At 38.8% G+C, this 26,387-nt stretch overlaps 1 protein-coding gene across 2 annotated transcripts in view; it reads right to left on the bottom strand.

Moving 5' to 3' along the window:
- DOCK11 (dedicator of cytokinesis 11) overlaps positions 1–26,387 on the bottom strand; it is a 216,527-nt gene that overhangs the window by 63,409 nt on the left and 126,731 nt on the right. For both annotated transcript variants that reach the window (XM_075187236.1, XM_075187237.1), the window contains 7 exons: positions 17,500–17,639; positions 15,860–15,975; positions 12,285–12,422; positions 9,464–9,646; positions 7,248–7,361; positions 5,403–5,618; positions 2,745–2,802 (listed from right to left, as the gene is read on the bottom strand). In XM_075187236.1, coding sequence (XP_075043337.1) covers positions 2,745–2,802; positions 5,403–5,618; positions 7,248–7,361; positions 9,464–9,646; positions 12,285–12,422; positions 15,860–15,975; positions 17,500–17,639 — 965 coding nt within the window. The remainder of the gene's footprint in view (positions 1–2,744; positions 2,803–5,402; positions 5,619–7,247; positions 7,362–9,463; positions 9,647–12,284; positions 12,423–15,859; positions 15,976–17,499; positions 17,640–26,387) is intronic.

Below are 26,387 nucleotides of genomic sequence, written 5' to 3'. Positions count from 1 at the left end.
ACATTTTAGATAAACATATGAAAAACATGTAAAACCAGATAATTCTTTTCAGAGCTCTTCTATGTGAATAAATTCAGATATCTCGTTCTGCTATTATCCCCCAAGAACACAGTTGAAAAGATCAAATTCTCTTTTGTTGTCCTTCATGTAAGTTTCATTACCGACCGTTCACAGATTGTATACCCTTCTTTATATACAAGTTATTGCTTATGGTGTTCTTACTTTTACACAATCATAACACTGATACTTAAATGTTACCCACAGAATAGCAATAATGAGGTTTCAACAACATTGCACACCTAGGGGTAAATGTATCAAGCTGAGAGTTTTCCGGCGGGTTTGAAAAGTGGAGATGTTGCCTATAGCAACCAATCAGATTCTAGCTATCATTTTGTAGATTGCACTAAATAAATGATAGCTAGAATCTGATTGGTTTTTCAAACCCGCCGGAAAACTCTCAGCTTGATACATTAACCCCCTAGTTTTGAACTAGATCAAGGTTCATTCAATTCATTGCTTACTTAATTCAATCACAGGTGTTACAATAAGATTCCCACTATATATATCTTAAAGAATTAAGTATGATATTCATCAGTTATAACGATGGCACCTCCCGGCGGGGTTAAGGAGGGACATTAAACGGGGAGATGAGAGTACACTAAGGGGTATATTTACTAAACTGCGGGTTTGAAAAAGTGGAGATGTTGCCTATAGCAACCAATCAGATTATAGCTGTTATTTATTTAGTGCATTCTACAAAATGAAAGCTAGAATCTGATTGGTTGCTATAGGCAACATCTCCACTTCTTCAAACCCGCCGTTTAGTAAATCTAGCCCTAAGTGACATAAACACTGCTGCGGTTGTTACTTTGTCTTTTTGGATATTTTTGAAGGCTCAATCGGATATATTTAGCAAACTGCGGGTTTGAAAGACTGGAGATGTTGCCTATAGCAACCAATCGAATTAAAGCTGTCATATTGTAGAATGTACTAAATGAAAAATAACCAGAATCTGACTGGTTGCTATAGGCAACATCTCCATTTTTTCAAACCCGCAGTTTAGTAAATATATCCCAAGGTCTGTTCAACAGCCGAAACATTTTGGTGTTAAATGCATCACAGTATGAAAGAAAGTATAACATTTAACTTGTTAGTAATTGCAGGCAAGCAGAGGATGTGTCTTTTCCTGTTTGTGATGTAGGATGATGAACTACTAAAACATAATTTACATATAAACAATTTTGCAATGGGAGGTATATTTGTAAAGTTTAATGCATGAAGTTAAAAAAACTGGAGAATCCAAATCCTCTGTAGTAATCTGCAGAACACTACACTGTTCCTATTACCCACTGATAGAAACAAATTAATTCAGTGTATCTAGCAGTGTACACTGAAAAGCCAGAAAAGCCCCCAACATTGGATTTATTATAAGTCATCCCTGAATATCTATAGCTCTTAAAGGGAATGGTTGAAAACTGCATTATAACTATGTGTTATTGAAAACTGAAGTTCCTCAAGTACAGTAAAAAAATAATCTGAATTTCTGAATTTGCAATTTAAAAGGAGCAAATATTATTTATAACTAGCAAAGCCACATTTGGACATGGATATATATCAAAGTATGTGTTTTACTGAGCTAAATATTATGCCTGAAACACGTGTTTATATTTAATGAATTATTATTTGTTAGTTTGAAAGGTGATGCTTCTCTGTCTTGCATCATTCTGTGACAATTCAGCTAGAGCTTTTGTGATTGGCTACTCAGTGTCAGAAGGAACAGAACAGTAACAGAAGTGTAGCTTGGTATATTCATATAGTGATGTCCTAGCAGACATAACTGACTGTGAATAAAATCATTTTAACCCTGCAAGACATTTTATAAATTGGCGGCATGGGGAATATTTTGGTGGCACAGCAATATCTTAATAGACAAGAAAACAAAAAAGCAGGTCAATTGGCTAAACCACTCTTCAGGTATAAGCAAAGTAAGCTACAGCACTGTAAAAGTCTCTTACGTTTCATAGTGGTTCAGTCCAATGCAGAGATAACTCCACCCAATATCTCAGAAACTTATATTGAGGAGATGTAGAGGTGGAACACACAAATGGAGTGAAGAAAGCACCCTCAGGAGTGTATTTATTACGGGACCACAGGAAAGTACCAACAGGGACCATGTTCCAGGGAACATGACCCCTTCAGTCACACCTCCTAAAACTTAGTGGTGTTTGTACTTTTCTGTCGAGCTTCAATAAGTATAATCCTGAGGAAACTTTCTTCACTACACTAGTGTGTAGCCTCTGCATGTCTTCGCTATAAACCAGTCTAGCGGTCAGATCTAGGGTAGGAGGGCACAATAGAGAGTGGGACATTACTGAAAAGTTGGCCAACCAGAACGTTTAGCACAACTGTCGGATTACTCTCTCTATTTGTATTGGGTATAGGGCAGTGATGGCTAGCCTGCAACACTCCAGGTGTTGTGAAACTACAAGCCCCAGCATGCTTTTCCAGTAGATAACTAGCTGATAGCTGGCAGAGCATGCTGGGACTTGTAGTTTCACAACACCTGGAGTGTCACAGGTTAGCCATCACTGGTATAGGGGATACCTAAATTAAACTTTTATTTTTTTAATAATAAGTACCTATTTGTGAATTTGAGTGTGTTTTAAAGAAATGAAAGATTTCACATTATTAATCCATAACATCAAACTGTGTCCTCTATTTATCTTTAGAATGGAGAGACTTACTTTTTCTGTACAGGAATTCGGCAACCAGAGCAGCTACATGAATGCAACACATTGCAGCCTACAACAAGAACATATACGTCATTTACAGGTCATTAAAGTGATTAAGACATATAAAAGATTCATCCTCTTTTGGGATTGTCAACGTTGAACAGATTTGTTTTGCTTAACATTTGACATTTTCCGGTATCTTTATAGAAATAATATTCTAATCCTGACCACACAAGCTGCAATATTACAGCTAATTAAACATCATGTGGCTCCAAAACAACCGCCAGATCAAGAGCAAGGAATGAAAACTAGCCCAAGGCTGTTAGAACAGCATATAACGAGGTTGGGGTTATAATAGCATACCACATTTCTAGATGCTACCCACACACTCAGAATTGTAATGTAAACTGAAAAAACATGCTTAAAAAATCCTCACTCATCACTTTATTAAATGTAAAGTAGCATTTCCCTGTCTTCTAGCTTGATCTGTATTCCACATTGAAAAAGGATTAAATAAAAAAAAATTAAGAAACCCCTTACAACCCCCACCCCCCACTCACAAGGAACAATCTCAGTTAAATGATCCAAAGCTGGGAGTACCCAGAATCCCCTTCAATGCCAGCCAACCAAAAGTGACTAGTAGGGGAGCTTTGCTTGTGATTGGCTTACTCACTTAGCGGTGGTTGTTTGTAGCGTGCAACAAGATTACGTTTCTCATTTGGACCATGATGGATCAAAAAAGAAAGAAGCAAAGTGTTTATGTTATATTTAATAAATTGGTGAAACTGTTATTCAATTAAATCTTGCTGTTAAATTTAGTGTGTGTTTGTTAGATTGGGAAGGGGTATTAGTAACCCCAATCCATTGTTCTTGGATCACTAGGGTGTAAGTTGGGTCCTAGTCTTTTTAGTTGCCCGAACCCCCACAACCTGGCAGGGTCAGGTACAGCTTCAGTGCAGTTCAGGATCTGTAGCCTCTGGGAAAAGGGGACATGTGTTTTCTTTGCAGCCACCTCCCTATAGTGTCACCAGCCCTACATTGGTAAGCCTGGAGCAGTGGGACCTCAAATGTGTTATAGTTTAACCAGCCTGGGATGCCTAGTCCTATGACTAACTGATGATTCTGGACAAGCTGCAATTTTTATTATTATTTTTTTACAATGCAGCATCTGTGGTCTGAGAAGAGGTAACTGTTAACCACTAGCATTTGTCTGCTATTCAGCAGCGTGTGTCATTACTGTAAGTAATCTACCACTGTTCTGACCACAGCTGCTGCCGTTTCATTCATTTTAAATTAATTCCAGAGTTAGTTATTTATTATCAGCAGCATCTGTCATTCAGTGTAAACTGCGGTTCTCAACATCACCTCATATCTTTCCAATGATTCAACAGCACACTATGCGGTTAGCCACGATACTGCAAGTAGCACTCATAAATGTTTAGGTTTTTACCATTACCATTATGTATGTAGAAATAGTACAGCACAGACTAAGCAACAGCAGCATTTCACTGTGTGTTACCTCTATACAATGCAACCCTAGCAGCTTCATTAAGAGATGCCATCACTTTTTGTTATTGCTTTACCTTGATAATTGCATGTTATCCAGTAGTGTACTGGCAGCTTTATATTTAAAGCAGCAAATATAAGCAAGATAAGAGATCTTATGTCTCAGTTTTGAAAAGTACGGTACGTAGTTCCTTGACACAGTGGGTGGGGTATGGTTTAACGGTGCGGAAAATTCCGACACCGAGGACACCTACAAAGAAAATCTGAATGTATAAAAAAACGATTTGAATAGAACCAGACTTACCTCCAAAGTGACCCTGTACATCTCCGATCGCAGCAAAATACTCCCCGCAACATACGCCTATGGCGTGAGGAATGTAGGCAATGTACAGTAAGGGCTTGCAGTCGCAGATGTGGCCGATTCAAGTCCTGTGGTTCTTTAAATTACGGTGTTACTTGCATCAGCTACAGGGCAGGTGTAAGTGGCGATAGTGATGACTGGCATGGCATAGTCTTTGTATGAAAACCTACATGTACAGGAGCCACCAACTAGCATGGAACATGGGCATGTAATGAAGATTAACTATATAAATGCATCACATGTACAGCACGCATTGAACGCATCTTGATTTATGTATTTAATGTAAAAAAAAAAAAAACAACAATATTTTTACTAATGATTATACTGTTAAGAGTTGTTCATTTATTTTATTATTAAACATTTTTTTATGTCTTTTTCTGTGACCCTTTAGTGAACAGACGCTTGTGCGCATACTGCAGTCTGTTCTTGTCTGTCTACGTACGACAAGTAAAGTTTAGGCAGAGCGTACTTCCACCCAGCTTTAAATGGAAACGTATCTTGATATTCGCTTGCACTTGAATACGGATGGAACTCCGCTCAAGTTCCGTGCTCTTTTTTAAAACAAGCTGTGTTCAGGTTGCGTCCGAACACAAATCAAGCAGTATTTAAGTATTTAAGACAATAAAACAGTAACAAAAAGTGACAGAAAAGTCAGTGTTTAAAAGACTTGATAGACTAACAAAATCCTGCTGCAAATAAAAAAATAATAACACCAAACACATATAAGACCAACTGTAAATATATGATTTTTCGTTGCGTGGGTAACCAATTAAGCAATCATTAGTTCTCTATAAGCCGTTCACCTCTGAGTAGTCTCCATTTTTCACGTGGATCTTGGCCATGCTCTCCAGCCAGGTCTTTCTGAGCTCGGGGGTACTTGCGTAGGACTTGGCCAAACTGTACTGAAGATCTACCAGCATTTCAGGGTCCTTCTCGTGTTCCTTCATCTGAGCTGTTGCCATGATAACTGTGCGGATTCTCTTTGTCAGATCTTTGACTTCTGATGGAAATGCAGTTGCCTGGCAGAAGATGTTATATAATTAGAGATGCTGGAACAACACTTTACTTGTACAGTTATCAAAAGTGTGGTGAAAACTATGTCCTCAATAGTACACTGACAAAAAGAAAGGTATCCCCTAATGTTGATTAACCAGAAATCATCATCATCATTTATTTATATAGCGCAAGCAAATTCCGTAGCGCTTTACAATTGGGAACAAACATTAATAAAACAATACTGGGTAATACATACAGACAGAGAGGTAAGAGAACCCTGCTCGCAAGCTTACAATCTATGGGACAATGGGAGTTTGAAACACAAGGGCATGTGCTACATCATATTGCACAATGGACCAGCTAGAACGCAAAAGGTAAAAGTACTGAGTGGGCTGTGTGTGTACCAATGTTGGTCAGAGGGTTGTTGTCTTGTGTTAGCTGTGTAGAGGGTGGTAATAGGGGAAATTAAGATGGTGGTTGAGGAATATCATAAGCTAGTCTGAAGAGGTGGGCTTTCAAAGAACGCTTGAAGGTTTGGAGACTAGAGGAAAGTCTTACTGTGCGAGGGAGGGAATTCCACAAAGTGGGTGCAGCCCGAAAAAAGGGAGACGCAGATCTTGTGCAGAACGGAGGTGTCGAGTTGGGAGATATTTTGAGACAAGTGAGGAGATGTATGTCGGTGCAATTTTGTTGACGGCCTTGTATGTTACAAGAAGAATTTTATATTGGATTTGTTGAAATACAAGCAACCAATGTAGAGACTGACAGAGTGGCTCAGCAGAGGAAGAACGGTTTGCAGGGAAAATCAATCTAGCCTCTGCGTGTATAATAGATTGTAAGGGTTCAAGTCAGACTTTGGGAAGACTAGTAAGGAGGGAATTGCAATAGTCGATGCGGGAGATGATGAGTGCATGAATTAAGGTTTTTGCGTTGTCTTGTGTGAGATATGTGTATATTTAAGCCTAATCCTTTTTTTGTATATTGAGCAGTGTGCGTCTAATATGGGATGACACTCATATCTAGGTGTTTTACCTTATTGACAGTTGTTCATTCCATTATGTAACCATTCTAAAACAAAAGTCATGTGACAAGTGGGTGGGGCCTATACCGTACGTACGAGTGGACAGTACCAGACTAACACAAAGATCTTCTTTCCTCAATATGTGTGTGCAACCAAGTTGCCCATGAAATGTACAACAGACTGCAAAAAACAATCACTTAGTAAACAAAAGCTTTTTGAAAGGGGCGGAGGTCACTTCACCCATAATTGTTAATTAATGATGTCACCTTAGTTGTTTCTTATAACCTTAGTCATTCTTTCTTACTGAGTTATTCATTAATGATTTGTTTGCCTTACTTTCCTTAATGAATCAGGCCCAATGTTTTGGAAAACCATTAATACTGTTTGTCAGGAAAGTGCTGCCCGCTGTCATGTTCTGGCCAGGAAAAGAAAGTTACGGTGCATACAACGTACAATTTTCCTTTTCCCCGTAGTTGTAAATTGTACTTTAACTATACTTTCTGTTCAATTGTTGTATACTTTACCACCAGCAAGGTTTCTGCAAACACAATGGTTATGACACAATAGTATTTAGTGCGCCAAACAGAATTACACATTTTCACAACAAAATAAATATTAACTGAAGCAATACCTTCATTGCTCTGTCACTGTTTGCAAAGTTGTTAATAATAGAAAGTGATTCCTGGAACCTGGAACCTCCGCTAAGTGCCACATCAGCAGTCAGCTGGCTTACAGCGATTATTATCTGAAAAAGAATGTTTCAAAAGGTTACAATACACTCTTATTAGTCACATGCAGGACATATATGAAATCTGTTGTACAGGTGACAGTGAATAAAAGGTGGCAACCAATCAGATGTATGCTTTTCTTTTCTAAGTTATGCAAGAAAAATGACAGAAGCTGATTGGCTGGGAAGGGCAACGTCACCTTTTCTACACAGTTACCTGTAAGACACTTTTCATAAATGCCCCCCACATTGTAAACATTTATTGTATTCATACCAGGAACATGCTACATTTCTAATATATGATCTCTAGGCCTCAATCATTGAGAGACGCAAAGCGAACGTATTTTTGTTTTCTTTTTAAAAAATGGTATACGGATTTTGCACAATTCTCTCCTGCATCCAGGCCCGGGACAAGTTACTTAGAGAGGCGAGAGGACTGCTAATGAACTATGTAATGAAGTCAACTTTATTTAGCACAATTGTAAGTGAATATATTTTATGATTTTCTATATCAAAAACCTTCCTACACTTAATCTATTGTGGCTTCTTTGATATTTTGTCCTAGCACCTATCCCTCAGTTTGACACGACAAAATATTCAACCCTGTGGTGTTGATCCTTGTTTCTATTTGGGACAGAGCACCTGGAATTAAGGTACTACTATTTCATTAAGGGAACCTTTAACGTGACTGTCTTGGACACTAACATTTTTCTTTTGTGGGTAGCGCTGACTCTATAGCTCCTGGGTATCGTTTCTTGAGTTTGATTTTATCTCTTATCAAGGTCGTAGATGTACAGTGCTCCACTGAGTCTGAGTTGGGGATATCTAGGCACTCTTGCAGTCCTACCACCGGTCTACCACCATAAATGCCTCTAATATAATCTGCCACATTCTAAGAAAGGAAAGGAAAGGCTAGATAGCAAATAGTACAATTTTTTTTAAAAAAAATCTGCACTAATACCCCTAGCCAGACACAAAAATATTTCAACAGCCACCCTTCTTGAAACAGAGATACTAACTATATGGATTTGCTTAAACCTTAATTCTTAAAAACAACAACATACTTTTAATACATAAATAAACAAAGATGTTTGCTTTAGGTATCAACAGCTTCATTGTAATAAAGTATTTTTTTTAATAGATAGCTCACAGCGTTCCTTTTTTTACGCTTTCTTATATTGCTAGCATTTGGTATTATTATCAACAAATGTCTCTTTGCTAAGGCTGGGTACACACTATAGGCTTTTCAGCCGAATATCGTGCCAATCACATGATAAAAGCCTGTTGGGCCGGATATTGCATTAGTATGTACATTTAGACGATGAATGATGGCTGTTCCAACGCACATCGTATCGTTTCATTTGATGTTTAAACCAGACTAAAAATCTCGTTCAGCGATGGAACAATGTCCTTCCAATCCTGCAGTGTGTATGCATCACATTCAGGATCTCCGTGGAGTTTACAGAGTCATGATCTTTTCAGCCAATGGTTAAGACAGATGAAGAGCACAGATCTGAGGGTAAATCTGTTAAGACATGTATAGTGTGTACACAGGAATCGACATGCTGATCGGGACTTTTTCTTTTCTTCAGTCGTTGGTAAAATTGTTACGGGAGAAATTTTCTGTAGTGTGGACCCAGCCTAAGTCAAGATCAACAAGGAGTAATCTTTAAAATAGTTGATTTGAAATTTCACATAAGTCTATGGCTTCTTTACTGCTGTTGGCAATGGGTTACATCTAATTCTTAGACTGCTGAGTAAAATTGGAATTGAATACCCTCCCTTAATTTAAAAGGACAAGAAGCAGCAGGGTAAAATAAATCAGCTGTTACAACTGTCTCCGACCATAGTACAGACCTATGTATATGAAAGTATACGGCGCCATCTTCCAAGTTTTATATGAGCTTACTTCTGTTACATACTTCAAGCAACAGTGCAGTGGAGCATATTTATATGTACAAGTGGTCCCCATCTTTATTGTATTATAAGTTTAAAGGTACAGGAATAAAAGTGCCCAATAAAGTCAGCAAAACCTAGAACACAGTTGACTAATGAAGTAAGAAATGCCTCTGAAAAAGCGTAGACATATATATACAAATCCTCTCCAGTTATTGTCTTGCCTGTAAGTGTGTCCTGAGAAACGTTCTCCTCTTGGTGAACTCAAAGTTGTTCCTCATGAGAAGGTAGAGGAGAGCAGATGCCTCGTTTCTGGTGGAGCCTAGTTTCGATGTGCAGCATTTCAGGACCTCATAGCAGAACGCTGCACACATATTCACTCTGCCTTTAAAGAACACTGAGGGAAACTGGTCAACAGAGAACGACATAGTCAATCAAAGTAAAACACACACATACACAACCTAAATATTGGCATTAGAAAGGCATGGATACATAATAGAAACCATTGTGTGTCAAAAAGGATTTAAAACATTCCTACACTTTTAGTAGCCTTATTTAATGTAAATTCTCAGTTCATGAATCCAGTTTTATTTAATGCAATCTTTTAGCACAGGTATGTTGGCAGATGTGTCACAGCCTATAAAGAAGGCTGGGATCCACTGAGACGTGGGTACACCATGAAATGAGAAGGATCATATTTCCTAATACATATGTAACAGTTTATTCTACAATACAGTGAAGGCTTCAATTGTGTGGTTACACAAGTTTACAAAATTCCCAAATTTGGGGGCATATTCAATTCCGATCCCGATCCGCAGGATCGCGCCGGAACGGCCGCGAACCTAATCCGCGGTACCGTATTACAGGCAGTACTGCGCATTTTCCGCGGTAATGCGCGTTACCGCGGATCGGATCGGAATTGAATATGCCCCTTTTGGTGTTTTAGCTTTTTGTAAAAATGCCTAAGTATAATAGCGTAAAACACATCAGATATATTTTATCTGTAATTTGATCTATTAAAAAGTTATTTTATTTTAAGAAGCCTTCATTTGTTCTATACCCCCTTAAGTGTCTATATTCAGTTTCAATTGCTATTTCTGGTTGTTGGACAGAAGTCTCCTGAATTTACTTGCAGCTCTCCTATTGTGATGTCTGCAGGCTATTTTTCTTAATTTTACATACAAGTATTACACAGAAGGCATGTGAAAAAATTCCTCTCAATCAGAAACAATGCACAAGCAAAGTAATTATGACTGCTACAAAGTACTTAAATTTACCATTATACATAGAGGAATAAATCCACCCATCTCAACCCTAAATATAGCCATAAATCATTACCACAGCACTGTATAGTCAACAAGAAAATAAACCCCACGGTAATAGCATGAGAACATATAGAGCAACAAAAGATGAATCTCAGCATTGCTCAAAATTCTAAATAAGAATGGGTTGGGTATACAATGTCGACATTCACAATGTCTTCACCATTAGGTTGACCATCGTAATGTCAACACAGTTAATAGGTGGACAATCGTAATGTCGACATGTTCATTAGGTCGACACAGTTAAAAGGTTGACATGTAAAATGTCTACAGGTTGTAAAGTCAACCATCAAAATGTTGACATTAAGCACTAGTTTTGAAAAGACAGAACAGGGGGAAAAAACAAAAAACAGAACTTAAAATAATAACAAAAAATGGCGTGGCTCCCCCCCAAACATCTTAACCAACCCTGGTGCTGTCAAATTAGGCTGGTAAAAGCAAAATCGTGGGGTCAAAAAGCATGTGCCCCCCCTGGTTTTACTATTACAAGGCTGGGCTGGTGGCACGATAGCAGGAAAACCTGTAGCGTGGGGTCCCCCTGCCATAATACCAAACCAGCCCCAGGCTGGTCAGCAAGCGACTGGATTCCCTAGGGAGATTAAAAAAGCAGACCCCCCCCAGGTGTATATAATCCTACGTTGACAGCACTAGGGCTCTTCCCACACCCCTGGGCGGTAGGCATGGTGTCATAATAATGTTTTGTGAAAAAAAACTATTGTGCCAGGTGCATGCTCAGGCTGCCATTAAGTGTCTGGGGAACCACAAGTGCCAGCATGCCCTGGCACCAAGGGCTGCTGGGAACTGTAGTGTATCAACAAAAATGTAAATAAAGCATGCATACAATTGTAGAAATTATTTTAATCGAAATAAAAACACCCCTACACAAGGCTCATTTACCCTCATTATTGCTCACCTACATCCAGGGTCTTCGCCTGTAATACATTCATGGATTCTTTACAAAATAATAAAGGTTGATAGACATCGCAAAACTAGCTCCTAAGAGCTCCACTGCAAACTGAGGGCTTGATTCATTAAGGATCTTAACTTAAGAAACTTCTTATTTCAGTCTCCTGGACAAAACCATGTTACAATGCAAGGGGTGCAAATTAGTATTCTGTTTTGCACATAAGTTAAATACTGACTGTTTTTTCATGTAGCAAATCCATGGTCTACATGCAAATATATGATACATGGCCTACAGTGCAACATATGGAATGCAGGCTCCCGGCCTTTATAATGTTTCCACCTATCACCCGCTCACACTCACTGCAGCCACTTCTAAAACGAACCATGGTTAGTCTATTAACAAACGTCTCACCCAGCCTCCCATAAAAAATGACACAGTTGTGGCAGCATTCCGCTACTATATGTATATATATATATGTATACATATATATATATATATATATATATATATATATATATATATATATATCTATATCTATATATAAATATATATTTATATATATATATATATATATATATATATATAGATATAGATATAAACATAGATAGATAGATAGATAGATATATATATATATATATATATATATATATATATATATATATATATATATATATATATATATAAATATAAAATACTCCACATCAGGGATCCATAGTATACATTTCAATTAATGTACTATCTATATATAATTTGTTTCAGACAATGTTGTCTCTTTTACATAATAATGCGGCAATGTTTGAGTCTCTGACTACCAACCTTGCTGATGAAGGATCTGAGTGATGCAAACACGTGTTTTAAACATATCTCCGACTGTCCATTTTTCAGAAAAGCCAAATAAATATCAAACACTTTCTTCATCAAGGGATTTTGGCAGTCTGTGTTGAGGAGCTGAGTCTACAGGGTAGAAATATAAAAGTGAATAAATGATGTTTGCTTGACACAGAATAATACCGACTAGAATAGGCAGCTGTAAACAGAACTAGCCAACACTGAAGAACTGGTACCTTCTTTGCGTATACAAGTAATTCTGGAGAGTATGCACAATAAGGGGTAAATGTATCAAGCTGAGAGTTTTCTGGCGGGTTTGAAAAGTGGAGATGTTGCCTATAGCAACCAATCAGATTCTAGCTGTCATTTTGTAGAATGTTCTAAATAAATGATAGCTAGAATCTGATTAGTTTTTCAAACCCACCGGAAAACTCTCAGCTTGATACATTTACCCATAAATGTCTGTTGTCTGTCTCTAACCATGGTAACAACAGTAACTATAAACAGGTACATTCAAAGGAAATTACTTGCTAATTGCTTATATGGTAGTGATCCGCAAAAGCCAATAAACAAGTAAAGAATTACCCCTAGGCGCTAAAAATAAGATACAATCGCTGCCGCAATTTATTAAGAAGCTGCAGTTCAATAGAGGTTTGTGCAAACACTCACGCTAAACAATATCGCAATACAAAAAAATGGACTGCGCTGGATTAAATAATTTGCAGTAATTTTGTTATCGGTTCAAGTGACAGCAGCTTAATATATAGAATAAAAAAATATAATTTATTAAAAGCAATCACAAGAAAATGATAATGATATTCAAGACACAATAAAAATGATATATATGTAAATTATATAGTTCACAATAATTTCATTATTAAAGTGAACTGCTCATATAACATCAATTCTAATAAGAAAGTGCATCTGTACCATATGGATTAGATTGTCAACATTATATTGAATATATAAAAGATGTTATTGTTATACCATTTAAAGTTCATACTAATTGATATTAATTGCTAACAAAATCACTGCCAAATTATTTAATCCAGCGCAGTCCATTGTTTTTCCATAAACAGGTACATGCAGAGAACAATGATGGACTATTGTACGGTTCATATCAAACTTCTATAAAACATCAGTTTTAGAATAGGCATAAGAAATCCTCAACTCTGAAAATGTCTATTCAGGACTAGCCCTGCATTGAATATTCATTTCATACTGTTAGAACTGAATTTGATCCTTTTGGCTAAGTTAAAGGAATACTAATGAGAAATGTTAAAATTAATTAGAGCTTAGATCTACCTCTGACCTGAGCCTTGTCTTGTCTCTGGTAACCACCTCTCACTCCCGTCTACAAGATTTCTCCAATGCTGCTCCCCACTTATGGAATTCCCAACCACACTCAGATTTTCCCACAGACTTCAAATCTTTAGATGCTCTTTGAAAACCCATCTTTTTTTTCGAGGTGACCTTATCCACGATAATGTTATTAACACTTATGCACCCTCACAACTATCTCGAACTCCACTCTGAGCCACACTCGCTCCTCTTGTTTCAGCTGTGCCCTCTTACCTTTAGAATGTAAGCTCTCTAATAAGCAGAGTCCTCCATACCCTTTGTATTCATGTCTGCATTTATTTTGTCTGCCTTGTCTGTTCTTGTTTTACGTATGTCCTGTTTTATGTATGTTCTTGACTTCCCTACTGTACGGCGCTGCAGAGCCTTACAAATCCAACAGAAAAAGGGTGCGACCAGTGCCCCTAATTGAGGAGCTCAGGAGGCAGCTTGGTGGAGAAGCTATACTTTTCGTGCAAGAGGCAGGATATCTGAGACAGAGGACCAGTAGTAGATGGACAAGAGGTCTGCCCCAAGGAGTCCTATGCGAGAGAGAGAGAAGTTGCAAGCCCAGACCTGGGATAAGTTTGTCTGTTCCTTGAGAGCTTGTTTGTGACGGACAAGAGCTCAGGGAAGTCCTGAATTACAGAGAAGAAAGATTGTATGGTGGCTTAGTGGTTAGCACTTCTGCCTCACAGCAGTGGGGTCAAGAGTTCAATTCCCAACCATGGCCTTATCTGTGTGGAGTTTGAATGTTCTCCCCGTGTTTGCGTGGGTTTCCTCTGGGTGCTCCAGTTTCCTCCCACACTCCAAAAACATACCGGTAGGTTAATTGGCTGCTATTAAAATTGACCCTATTCTCTCTCTGTCTGTCTGTGTGTGTGTGTGTGTATATATGTTAGGGAATTTAGACTGTAAGCTCCAATGGAGCAGGAACTGATCTGAATGAGTTCTCTGTACAGTGCTGTGGAATTAGTAGCGCTATATATATAGCTGATGATGATTGCTACCGTGGCCAGTTGGAGACTGTAGTATATCCTGACCATACATAGAAGGAACCACATTAATTGACCACAGTGACTGAGGAAGGACTTCAATAAATTTATTGTGTCACTAGAAGTAAAAGTGGCAAGTGGCTTAGTAACGCATTTGATAGAGTCAGACCTGGAAGTGGGGTAATGCCCTAATTTGGGTTAGGTGTTTTCTTCAAACAGTTGCTAAAGTCAAATCATATTAGAGTTTGCTAAAACATCTTATACTCACTGCACAACTGGTTTTAGAATTCTCGAACCGTAATTCCAGATAAGATTTCATAATAGGAATTTATAGTAACTGCTTTATATTTTGATTTATATCTGTTTTCCTCTGTAGATATTAAACAATGACCAAATGGAAAAAAAAAATAGTTTGCTGTAATAAATCTATTAATAGTTTTTCAAGTTTGTGATAGTTGTCTCCTAAGAACCATTTACAGTACTGGATTGTAACTGTTTTTTTTAGTCAATTGTTTAACTTAATATCTGGCCCTGACTGAGGGTTTTGTTTATCTGTAAAAGACATTCTATGAAGTCTGCTTAGCAGAAATATATATATGTAATTATAAAGAGGAACACAGGATCAAATGTATCCAAAATAGTGGAGTACCTACCGCCTAAGCAGCCTATGCGACTGCTATGCCGGCCTGATACTGCTGGACCATCCACTATGGGAACCCCTGTTCTGCTCTTCTGGGCGTGAGTGGGGCTAGGTGCATGCACAGTTATACCCCGTTTGAGCTTTCGGTTCCCTAACTGAAAGCCCAAACTGGACTTTTCAGCACCTATGCCTGCTCCGGCGCACTAGATTTCACACTTAACAAAATCATGGCCATGTCCCCCTATCTGTCCAATCAGCCCCTACCACACCCATTTTCAGAGCAGAGCCAATTTATAATAGAGTAACGCCCAACATTAATAAAAACCCTGTAAAAATTGGGCTGTTGTTAGATTTTATCATATAAGATCCTCCTGTTTCAAACGCAAATGAAGATCTGCCAATTAGGCAGCATAATTTGTTATAGAATTTAGTATTTGGTAAAATCATTTAGTGATTTTTGTAGCACTATTATTATAATTAGAAGATTAGCAACCCATGTCTTCTGAAATATATTTTTTGGAAGTTGTTTGGAATTTATATCAAGGTACGGTATTTATACCAGATATCTATAGATAGAAATCACAGCTTACCCTGAAGGTTTGTGTGAAGAAGGATATAGTATCCAGTACTGTCAAGGACACTTCAGTAGTACAATTTCCTTCTAGTAATGCCTGGTGTAAAATATCTGCTTCGGTGATACCTAAACCTGGTTGTGGGTAGAGCACAAAACAATAAGTAAAAATATTAAAAGTTTATTTCAATGCATATATTGTATAATGTCTGAAAATATATATTTGTTTAAGCTACAACATACATATGCTGTTGAAATGACATAAAAAAAACAGTGGAAGACATTTAAAACTAAATTCTACTAAAGATCCAAACACTAGCTACATATTTTTTCATCACTATGAACATCTGATTGGTTGTTACAGATGATGTCAGCTCTTTCCCAGTTTTTTCAAATATCAACATGGGAGGGTTGCTGCTTAAACAATATTGGAGGAGGTCTGATTTGTATACTAGCCACCATAATGGGTGCTTGCTTTGTACATTAGACATCAGACTGAGGGGTTGGTTTGTATACTAGCCATTCATTTGTGGTAGTACTTTATGTTTACTGCTTTTATTCTGCATATAATGTGATTAAAAATGTTGTGGGTAATTCATTGTTTGGACGTACGTGCCCAGAAACAGACATTACGCCAATGCAGAGCTGTAACTTAGAATTCTAGTGTCTGGGGCGAGAAAGACAAATGCCGTCCCCCTAGCCCTCAATTTTAACCAAATGAACCCAAAATATTACTAAATTGCGCCCCCTTCAGCGTTGCGACCTGGGCAGACGCCCCTGTCGCACAGCCCTTGTTACGGCCCTGAAACAATGAACGCAAATGCATGAGCCTCATGTCTGCACGCAACTGACACATTCGACTGCCTACAACTTGAGAGGTGGAACAACGGACTGAAGGGTTGACTAACATAGACCGTGTGCAGTAAGGGCGGTCCTTCGCGCAAGCGAACGATTTAAGTCCTGTGTTTGTTGTTCGTACGCTTGTGTTCCGCCGTATCTTTTGGACTCAATGCAGGGCAGGTGTAAATGCTGACTGATAGTGATGACTGACATAGTCTGTGAATATAATATAATAATTACACATATGGGGGCCAGTATCTATCACAGAACAACTGTATGCAGAAAAGATATACTATAAAAACGCATTTTATGTACTGTATGCATTTAAAGCATGTTTATTTATGTAATGCAAAAAAATATATTTATATAAACGATTATACTATTGAGAGCTATTTTATTTTATGCTCAAATAAACGTCTTCTGCGTTCTGATATGACCTTTTATTGTACTTTCGCATGTGTGTATACCGCAGTCTGTTCTGTGCGTCTACGTACGGCAAGTATTGTTTAGGCAGAGCGTACTTACAACCGGATTCAAATCAAAGAGCATCTTTAGATACACTTGGATTTAAATATGGCGGGAACTACGCTCAAGACGCAACTTAAATTCGGACATGAATCTGGCCCTTTATGTATAACAATACTGTCACAACCTTAAAATAATTTTGTTCAATGAAAGTTATACTGTCACCGCATGGGATGTTTTTAGGTGTGGCAGCCCCTAAAGTTTCAGATGATAGCCCTTAAGCCATAAACATCATTGCCATTATTGCCGGGGTACTTTATAGTGAGAGTATACAGGAGATGTGCAGTGACTTACTGTGGTTAAGTGTGAAGGAGCTTTCTAAACTGCTGAGATGTTGCAGGCGCATAGCTCCGGCTCTGCTCCGCAGAGCAGGCATCGTCTGAGACTTTCTGTCCCCTGCCACACCATGCTTCGATATCCAAACATCCTGAACTCTGGAAGACATCAATAACAACATATTGCCTATTAAGGAAACATTGCCTGATAGGTCATAATAGGCTTATGATAAAAGCAAACACTCCTGCCAGACAAATCATATTACATAACTGAACAGATATTCAATATATTTGGCTGGTTTAGGACTTGAGACAGTGAGAATCTCTACTGACAATGAGGGTAATACCAAAGCTAGAAGTTTAATGAGAAAATGTCATTTCATTATCAAACACAACATGATTATAAACATACACTCATAGACATATAGGATATATCATATAACACACACAAATACCATAACATACATACAGATAGGTGGAATACACAATACAGCACATACAGCACACACATAAAGGGTTATTTTCAACCGTGCAAACGCTGTTTTGTGACGTCACACACCTATTTCCAGAAAGTACATGGATTAATGGATCAATATGTCTATGTTTGTAGGGGGTGCAAAGACTTCACTGCCCAGTGCGAGGGGTGGGACAGATTGGGGGCATACCTTGCTGAGTATGTATTAGATGCAGGACAGTGCCTGATTTGGCATCAACATGAAAAACGAGAGGGATGAGAGTACTTAAATCAGATTTACAGGGGTGTTCCCTGTTTTGACGCTTTTCAACGCATAGGGGTGGAGAATTGTCAATCATGTGATTGAACTGCCCACACGGAGTTAAAGTGCTTTGACATAACATCATAGAATATGAAGGATTAGGTGATAGGGTACACAGATAGTAGTATGGATCCTATATGGAGAGAGGTAAAGACATAATTACCTACACTCCCGGAATGTCCGGGAGACTCCTGAGAGAGCAGCACAACCACCCACGTTCTGCTCCTAGTGAAGTGGGTGGGGCTTAATGACAGGATTTACAGCGAATTGCGTCATCCTGGCCCCACCTTGGCTTAATGATGCAAACTGAGCTGTCCTGCCCCCGGGCGAATGTTTTTGTGCCTATATACAACGCAAGTCTCCATGGAAGAATATATCTTGTAAGCATATGTATTGAAAGAAAGGCTGTGTATACAAAACACGGGGTTGAAGAGTGCTTCTCCTTTTATTCACTATTTTCTTGGGAATTTCGATACCTATCGATTCTGGTAAAGGACATCAATTTGTATGAACATACTGCACCATATTATTCTGTTGTATTATTTTTTAGATGTATATACATCGGTTGTGTGTCATATTACGAGAAGAATAATTATTATCCTGACTGGATATCCATGAGTGCCTTAGTACATATACAGTTTCTCATATTATGTTTACTATTGGGATTAGTGGCTATTCCTGTTATACATTAGGGCAGTCTCTGGAAGTCCGCTATAATTATACCTACCTTTTATTAATATTTAAATAAGCTGTTAGCCACACCTTCCATTATATGGAACTGCACCCAGACTTTACAGGATTCTCATAGGAGTTTTTGTAACTGCCTAAAAATTCCTCCGCCACAAATGTTGGTTAGGACTTGGTTTTATCAGTAGTAAAACTGTCCTAATATGCATAAAGCGCACGTTATTGAAACTCCATGAAAGAATCCACAAGTACCCCGATGGCAGATCCAATATCCTCTAAATGTGATGTCTTATTTTATACCAGAAAAAAGGTGGAGAAAAGGAGTCATTTATTATATTGAATAAAATACATATTTATGTAAGAAATTGGAAACGTAAGAATGAATGACGGCCTAACGTGATAGTAGGTAGTGCTGTGTGATGAAGTTATCACTTCTCCAGGTCATGAGCATAGAATAGTACTCATTCAATTACCTAACATCCTACAGCATTATGCAAACTGCTGGAGCAGTTAATATGGCAAGGGGTGTTCAGTAATGCCTACCTAACCCATACACATTAATGTATGGGTTACACTGCACCATGTAAGTGATAAGCAGGGTCGGCAGAACACAGTAAGCCCAGCAATAAAGAGTTGCACTTACCAGGGCACCTCACCCGCCCGCCATAACCCTATACTTTCCTCGGCGTGGGCATATGCCCCCTAAAAAACCAAGTCCTTGCTCTGAACAGAACAGAAACTGGAATCAGCGTTGGATTGTGGGGGAGCTATGCCTTACAGAGACTGTTGTGTTAGAATTAAGATTTAAGCACACACTGGTCATTTCTCTAAAAATGTGTTAGGTCTTCTTGCATTTGGTCTTGCCACGCTAGCTGCAGATGCTGCAATAAACCAAGGACTTCTAGCACAGAGGAAAGGCGATCCCTGGTTCACGTCTCTGCAGCCCTGTCTTTCTGCAGCTCATCAAACATTTGGCATGTTAGAGATGTTGCTGCGTGTGAGGGTGATGGTATTGGCACTGGTGGTTCACTAGGATCCTGATTTGAACGTCCATGGCCCTCGTGAGTGGGTGGTTGATCCTTATCTTTGTGAATAAGAGACAAAGAGACAGTGTTAAATGCATTGTTTTGAATAATGAATCACTTAATACATATTGACTAATATGTTTTTTCAATTTTGTTCCAAATAAAACATTCTTGACATTATATATGACATAACATAACACTTTACAGAACATGCAAAGACAACATGCTGATCATTCCAGATGGATAAATACAAGAATAATACAAAAGATGACAATACTCCCACGCACATCTGCTACAAGAACTAATACAGCTTGGGTCTACTGTAGCCAGGTCCTTCCTCCATAGCAAGGGCCAAGTACAAGAATATAAAATGTGTACGCATGATACATCAGTTTTTTCTTTATATTTTTGGATATAATTTGTTTTCTTAAAATGTTATAAAAAAAAAAACATAGTTTTGAAAAATGGACATATAAACACAGTATGTTGATGATGACAAGTTAAATGTCACACATAAAGCATAGTACAGAACATCCAAGAATTATAATATTAGGAACACACAGGTGAATGAGGTGGGAGTGGACAAGAGTAATAGAGAGAGACCTACTATTGAGAGTTTTTGTAATAAAATAAAATTGAAATTTACCTGCATCTGTGTTGTGATGATGGTGGCTCATCAGGATCAACCACATCCACTACCCCAATTTGTTGAGGATCAAGGCACGCCAATGTGGTGCGCTCCAGAGGTGACAAATCCATTTCAAGGCATGGGTCCCACTGGTCCCCCTTGCACGGTGATCTTGTTCTCTGACTTTATCTTTTAATCTTCCCATCCTGTCTCCTCTTCAACAGAGTGTGTTATAGGATCGACCGTGTCAGAGATATCTTGCCAGATGGCAAGCTTGACCCCTAATGTTAGGTGCCTGCTGCACCTTCGCAGCGTTTATATTACATTTTTATAGCTTTTTCTTTGTTGCATTTTGTAGCAGTGGGGGTTGTGGCAAGAGCAGGGTGCTGGGCATATTGAAAGTAAAGGTTAAGCCCGCCTGGCACCCATGTCGCCCAGTACTATTGTAAATGTCTTGTATTCTCCATTTAAATATATGTGTTTTTAAAGTGTGGTGTTTTAATATTCTTACATGTCACATGGTGGGTTTGTTAGGTACCACTAGCTTTATCTGGGCTTTTTAGAGCACCCAATTCCCAGAGGCACTCAGAGAAGTTTACTAAAGACTTTGGGGACTTCCTCTGTTAGAGGTCAGCCATATTGTGCCAATCAGCTGGAGAACCAGCTTTGCCTATAAAGACTTAATTCCGGGATGTTACACAGGCTCAAGTGAATTATCTTTTATCACCCAGCAAATGGGTGTCTTGCTCTTTGTAAGTTTTATCCAGATTTCCTAGAAACCTTTTTTGTATGGTACCTGCCACAACCCAAGGATTTGTGTGAGCCTCAGTGGGTACCCACGTTATGCAGGTACCCAATCCAGCATGGTATTGTCCCCATGAAGGCCACACTGACATGGGAACCAGACTGTGCTTAAAAAGGAGGGAACCCAGCTGTCAAGTCTGGGTGTTCTACCTTCTACTATGGACAGGCTGACTAGAGGTTACAGCTCTTGTTGAACTGGCCCAGGATCATGTCAAGGATCGGATTAGCTAAGTCTCAGCAGAACTTAGCACTTTGTGGACCTGCAAAAAGCAAGAGCATATAGGACTTGATCCCTGTCTTGAGTGAATGGTGTGGCTTAGTGGCTGGGACAGCGCTCCATAGGAATTGTGACTATAGCCCCTTTAGGGTAGGGTAGTCTAGCAGGGTACCTTGTTAGTATATAGGAGCGCTTTCACTCCGTCTCCCCTGCTGTGTTGCTGGGGCAACCGCAGCACGATCCACGGTGATCAGGTGAGGAATCAGAAAGTGGGTCTTCCTGTCAGACCAGTAAAATAAAGGGACACAGTACTGTTAGCTGCGCTCTGTATGTATATATATATATAAGTGCCTCAAAGTCAGGTAGAAGGTGACCGGAGGCTCCCAACTAATTATATATATATATATATATATATATATATATATATATATAAGAGAGGGTCTGTATGTCCACAATAAGTTCCTGCACAGACGTGCAGCTAACCAAACAACCTGCCTACATCTGTATTCTGTATATACAAGTGTATAAGTGCATACTCCATAAACCTGCATAATACTGTTACTGCCTGATTGCTGAAACTGTTACTACTGTTGAACTACTGCTGTACTACAAGTTACCAACTGAGTAACTGCATTCATCTGTGTTATCATCGTTAAATAAACAGCAACCTGTTTAAGTTACAAAAGAGTTGTGGCTTAACAGTTTAAAGGCTCACTTGGAACGTTTTCATGTTAAGGGCAGACAAAGGGGCAGTGATGTGCTAGTTGGTGTACTGGAAGTAATGTATTTGCTAAGATGCGTCTACGTTTGGACAAGCTTGTTGCAATTATTACTGATGGGGTATAAAGTTACAAGGAAAATTGTAGAAGAATTGTGAGCCTCGTTAGTGGAGATAGCCCATTATCTGAACACATACAACAGAGAAATAAGCTAGTTCTACAACTGTCTTAACTTCCAACCAAAAAGGAGATTGTTCCAAACTCAACTTGTAAAAGGTGATCATTTCCCAACATATTTCCTAGCAATCCAAATTTATTTGAGTATGTGGATTAATTTGGGATTTTCAAGCAATATTGGTGTATCATGTCCCTGAACTGAAAAGTGACAAAAGGTCTTCAGATGTCTACTCTCCAAATTGTCAGCAATTTGTCCCAGCTGCAGAGGCAGAGATTTGTTCTTTTCTTGTAGTCAATTCTACTATAGAGGATTTTAAATATTTAAGCGAGTTAACAATTCATTGCAGACCTTCAAATGATTACAATCTTCCAATGTGACCCCCAGATCAAATAAAGTTGTGACCCCCACCCCCTATTTGCTCCCCCTCTCTTCTCCAAAAATAAACCCTTATGTCTTATTTTAAAATACTTTATTAATGTCATATATCCCTATCACATTTCCAGGATTCTTATTTTGATTATTTTTTTTCTTGTTCAAGTAAATGTAAGAAAAGCAGAAATACCGGTTGGGCTGCATTTCTAAATGCACGCATATAAAAGACAGTACAAGTCACAACTTTTTCTCGTGAAACCTTGTCTTTCAGGTAGTATCAGTTCACTGTCGTTTACAAATTAAGATCTTGCTTAAGCTGGGTACACACCTATGCACTCTTATTTCAGATGCAATTTCTGTGACGATTTCACAAAGGATTGAAAGTCCCAATGAGCATGTTTGATTCATACGTACACACCGACACAATTTACCTTCAGATCTGTGATTCATCTCATAAAAATCTGCTGCAAACATTGGGACTCTGTCTGTACACACTCTACAGATATCAGCCTACGCTGCACGTTGTGAGTGCGCACACACTTCCACATTTGACCGACATCGTTCCATCGTTGATCGTAATTTTTAGGAAGTTTATAAAACCAAATCAACAAATGCAATGTGTTTTGGTACGGTAAAACATGATTGTGGGAGCGTACAGATTCTTGCAATATCTGAAAAAAACAGTTGTGATTCCTGTGATCTGCACGATAACTGCATAGATGTATACCCAGCTTTACATGCAAGCAATTTTCTCAGCATACTGTACAAAAAACAGCGTTATTACATAAGATGTTTTATGGTCAATTACACAGGAATTTCCCACACTAGGCATTAGCATACAAATAATGTATGTTAACATTCCTTGTTCAATTTATTAATGCTGTTTTTGTACAGTATTGTTTTTCTGTAAACTAGATCTTTAAGAGCCATCCACAAGGCAACCCATTTAGCTGTCAAGTGAGAGGCAGCTTCAGAGGCCTTGTATGTGACTATATCATGGTTGCCTACTCTCGAGGAAAGGCCGGGGAAACCCACAAATTTGTAGGAGTTCTCCCGGACTCCCGGGAGAGCAGTATTTCTTCCTGCATCTCGCCCACTTCCCTTGTAAAGTGGGTGGGTGTGGGGTCTAATGACACGATTCATAGAGAATTATGTAATCCATACTTGCCAACTCTCCCTGAATGTCAGGGAGACTCCCTGAAATAGAGGTGATCTCCCTCACTCCCTGAAGAGTCTGGCATTCTCCATGATGCTGAGCCAGTACAAGACGTGGTTGGCTTCGACATCTGTGGCATGATGACACAGTTCAGAAATTGTGTCCTATGTCCATGTATTGATGCCTATGGAGGTGGCCATTTTCATGAAGACCAAGATTTAATCAAAAAATGACAGGTAAGACAACATGATTTCAGTAATGGAGACAGAAATGTAAAAGACACTTCAGTCTCTAGAGATTCATTAACTGCTTTTCTTTAAGCGTAGTTGCCTACTCTCCCGGAATGTCTGGGAGACTCCCGCATTTCTGGGAGACCTCCCGGTCTCCCGGGAGAGCAGGACAACCTCCCGGTTCTCGCCCACGCAATAGATAAGTGGCGGGGCTTAATGACACAAATATCGTGTCATCTAAGCCCCACCACCTGTTGTAATTGGCCAAAAATGTGACAATCGCTTAGGGGGCGGTGTCAAAATTATGCGATTTGTCTAGCCCTGCCCCCGAACACCCACCTCCCCCGGGATCTCCCTGAAGCCAACGAGGAAAAGTTGGCAAGTATGAAGCGCAGTATTTAAGCAGCGGGGCCTAAAGACACATTTGGCACGGCCACACACCCCACCCTCGGCACCAGGATTTCCCCTCTGGAATCTCCTGGAGGGGAGATCCTAAAAGTTGGCAAATATGGACTATATATTTGCTCGCAATATGAATATAACAGATTGTACTATATAGGATTTTTTTTTATTTGTACCATAACCAAGGCATAACATTGTTGTGATTAAGCTATACAAATTCAGCATATAAATATAAACAAGAAGAGACCATATCTGTGCTCCCTTTTGTGGAGAGTAAACAGATGCAGCCAAATGGAGGTAATAGGAAACCAGTAGTCAAATAGAGAGAACACTCCAAGGCGCAAAATTCTGCAAAAAGTTGCCGGGGGGACATGTAATAGTTAAATAGTTAAATTTAACAGGAAGTTGTGTATATACAAAACATTTATTCAAATCATAGAATGTTACAAGGTCAAGGTAAATATTTTACATACATAGAGTTTCAGTAACATGAAATTCATAGAAATACGTTCTGGCAAGAACTGTGAAAAAGTACACAGCCAACTAAACTGTATACAGATAAAGTATCACATATATAGGATGGTAGTAGTAAGCAAAAAAATAGAACAAAACAAGGAAAAAAAACAAAAAACAAACTCAGCAAAAATAAAAATAAAATTATGATCATGAAGATGGTGCTGAAGGCACAGTTTATAAAAGGATATCTGAAATTACCTAGCACACACTGTATAAGGTACAGAAGCCAGATGTAAATAAGTCCGTAATCTGATCCAGGAACATATAAACACATTCCAGGGGTGAGATGGAAGTTCAGATAAATATTATGTGTTGGAGCTGGCAGAAGGATGTGGTGGCAGTCCGTGATCAAATACAACCAGAATACTTACATGTGCAGCTTTCTCCGGTGCAGTCATACTGATGGAACTCTCTGTACCTCTCTTGAACGGGAGGTGGTGTTTGGGCGGTCCCAGCATGTATATATAAGTGTGGATTGCCTACTAGGCCTGCACCTAGGGACTGGTGCGCCCTATTATAAATTAAGCCCTTATATTTTAACAGAGCCTGGATTCCATACTATGATTGAGCGAGGCGCAGGGGAACGTGGAGCCTCTCAGAATCTCTCGCCCGGCTGTTGCCTCTTTATTTTACTAGTCATGGTGGCATAGGTTATATGCCACCCTGGTGCCTGTTACTACGTGTGCTGGGTTCGTCCAATCAGGATTCAGTGAAAGTTCCTCTGACTTCTGGTGCTCAACCTCATGTAACTAAGGCTGAGTGAAACAGTTGGAGGGCAAGATAATGCTGGTTTGTGATGGAAGAACTGAAGCAGACCTATATTATGAAACCTATTGCCCTCCAGTGATTAACTTTAATAGTTTGCTTTGGCATTGCCATATGTTTTTTTAAAACCTTTGAAATATATCAGTTTGCATTTGTTTGATTTTTTTGTTGTTGTTGCTAGCAATGCGGTATAAACCGTTTGGACAGGTGACAATAATGATAATATTACAAATAATGGCATCAAGTAGCAGATAATCAGATATACATCCCTTTCAGAAGCCATCCATCTATATAGCAATCTAAAATGATCACAATGTCTCCAAATCAATGCGTGCTGTGGACCCAAAACTACCAGAACATATGTTCTGAACATATGTCTCAATTTATTTTAATGGAAAGGATGTGATAATATTCGTTTTAATTGCTGCTAAC

The sequence above is a fragment of the Mixophyes fleayi genome, chromosome 9, assembly GCF_038048845.1.
Source record: "Mixophyes fleayi isolate aMixFle1 chromosome 9, aMixFle1.hap1, whole genome shotgun sequence".
Lineage (NCBI taxonomy): Eukaryota > Metazoa > Chordata > Amphibia > Anura > Limnodynastidae > Mixophyes > Mixophyes fleayi.
Note: the sequence above shows the minus strand (reverse complement) of the source record. Positions and strands in the feature narration are given on the sequence as shown.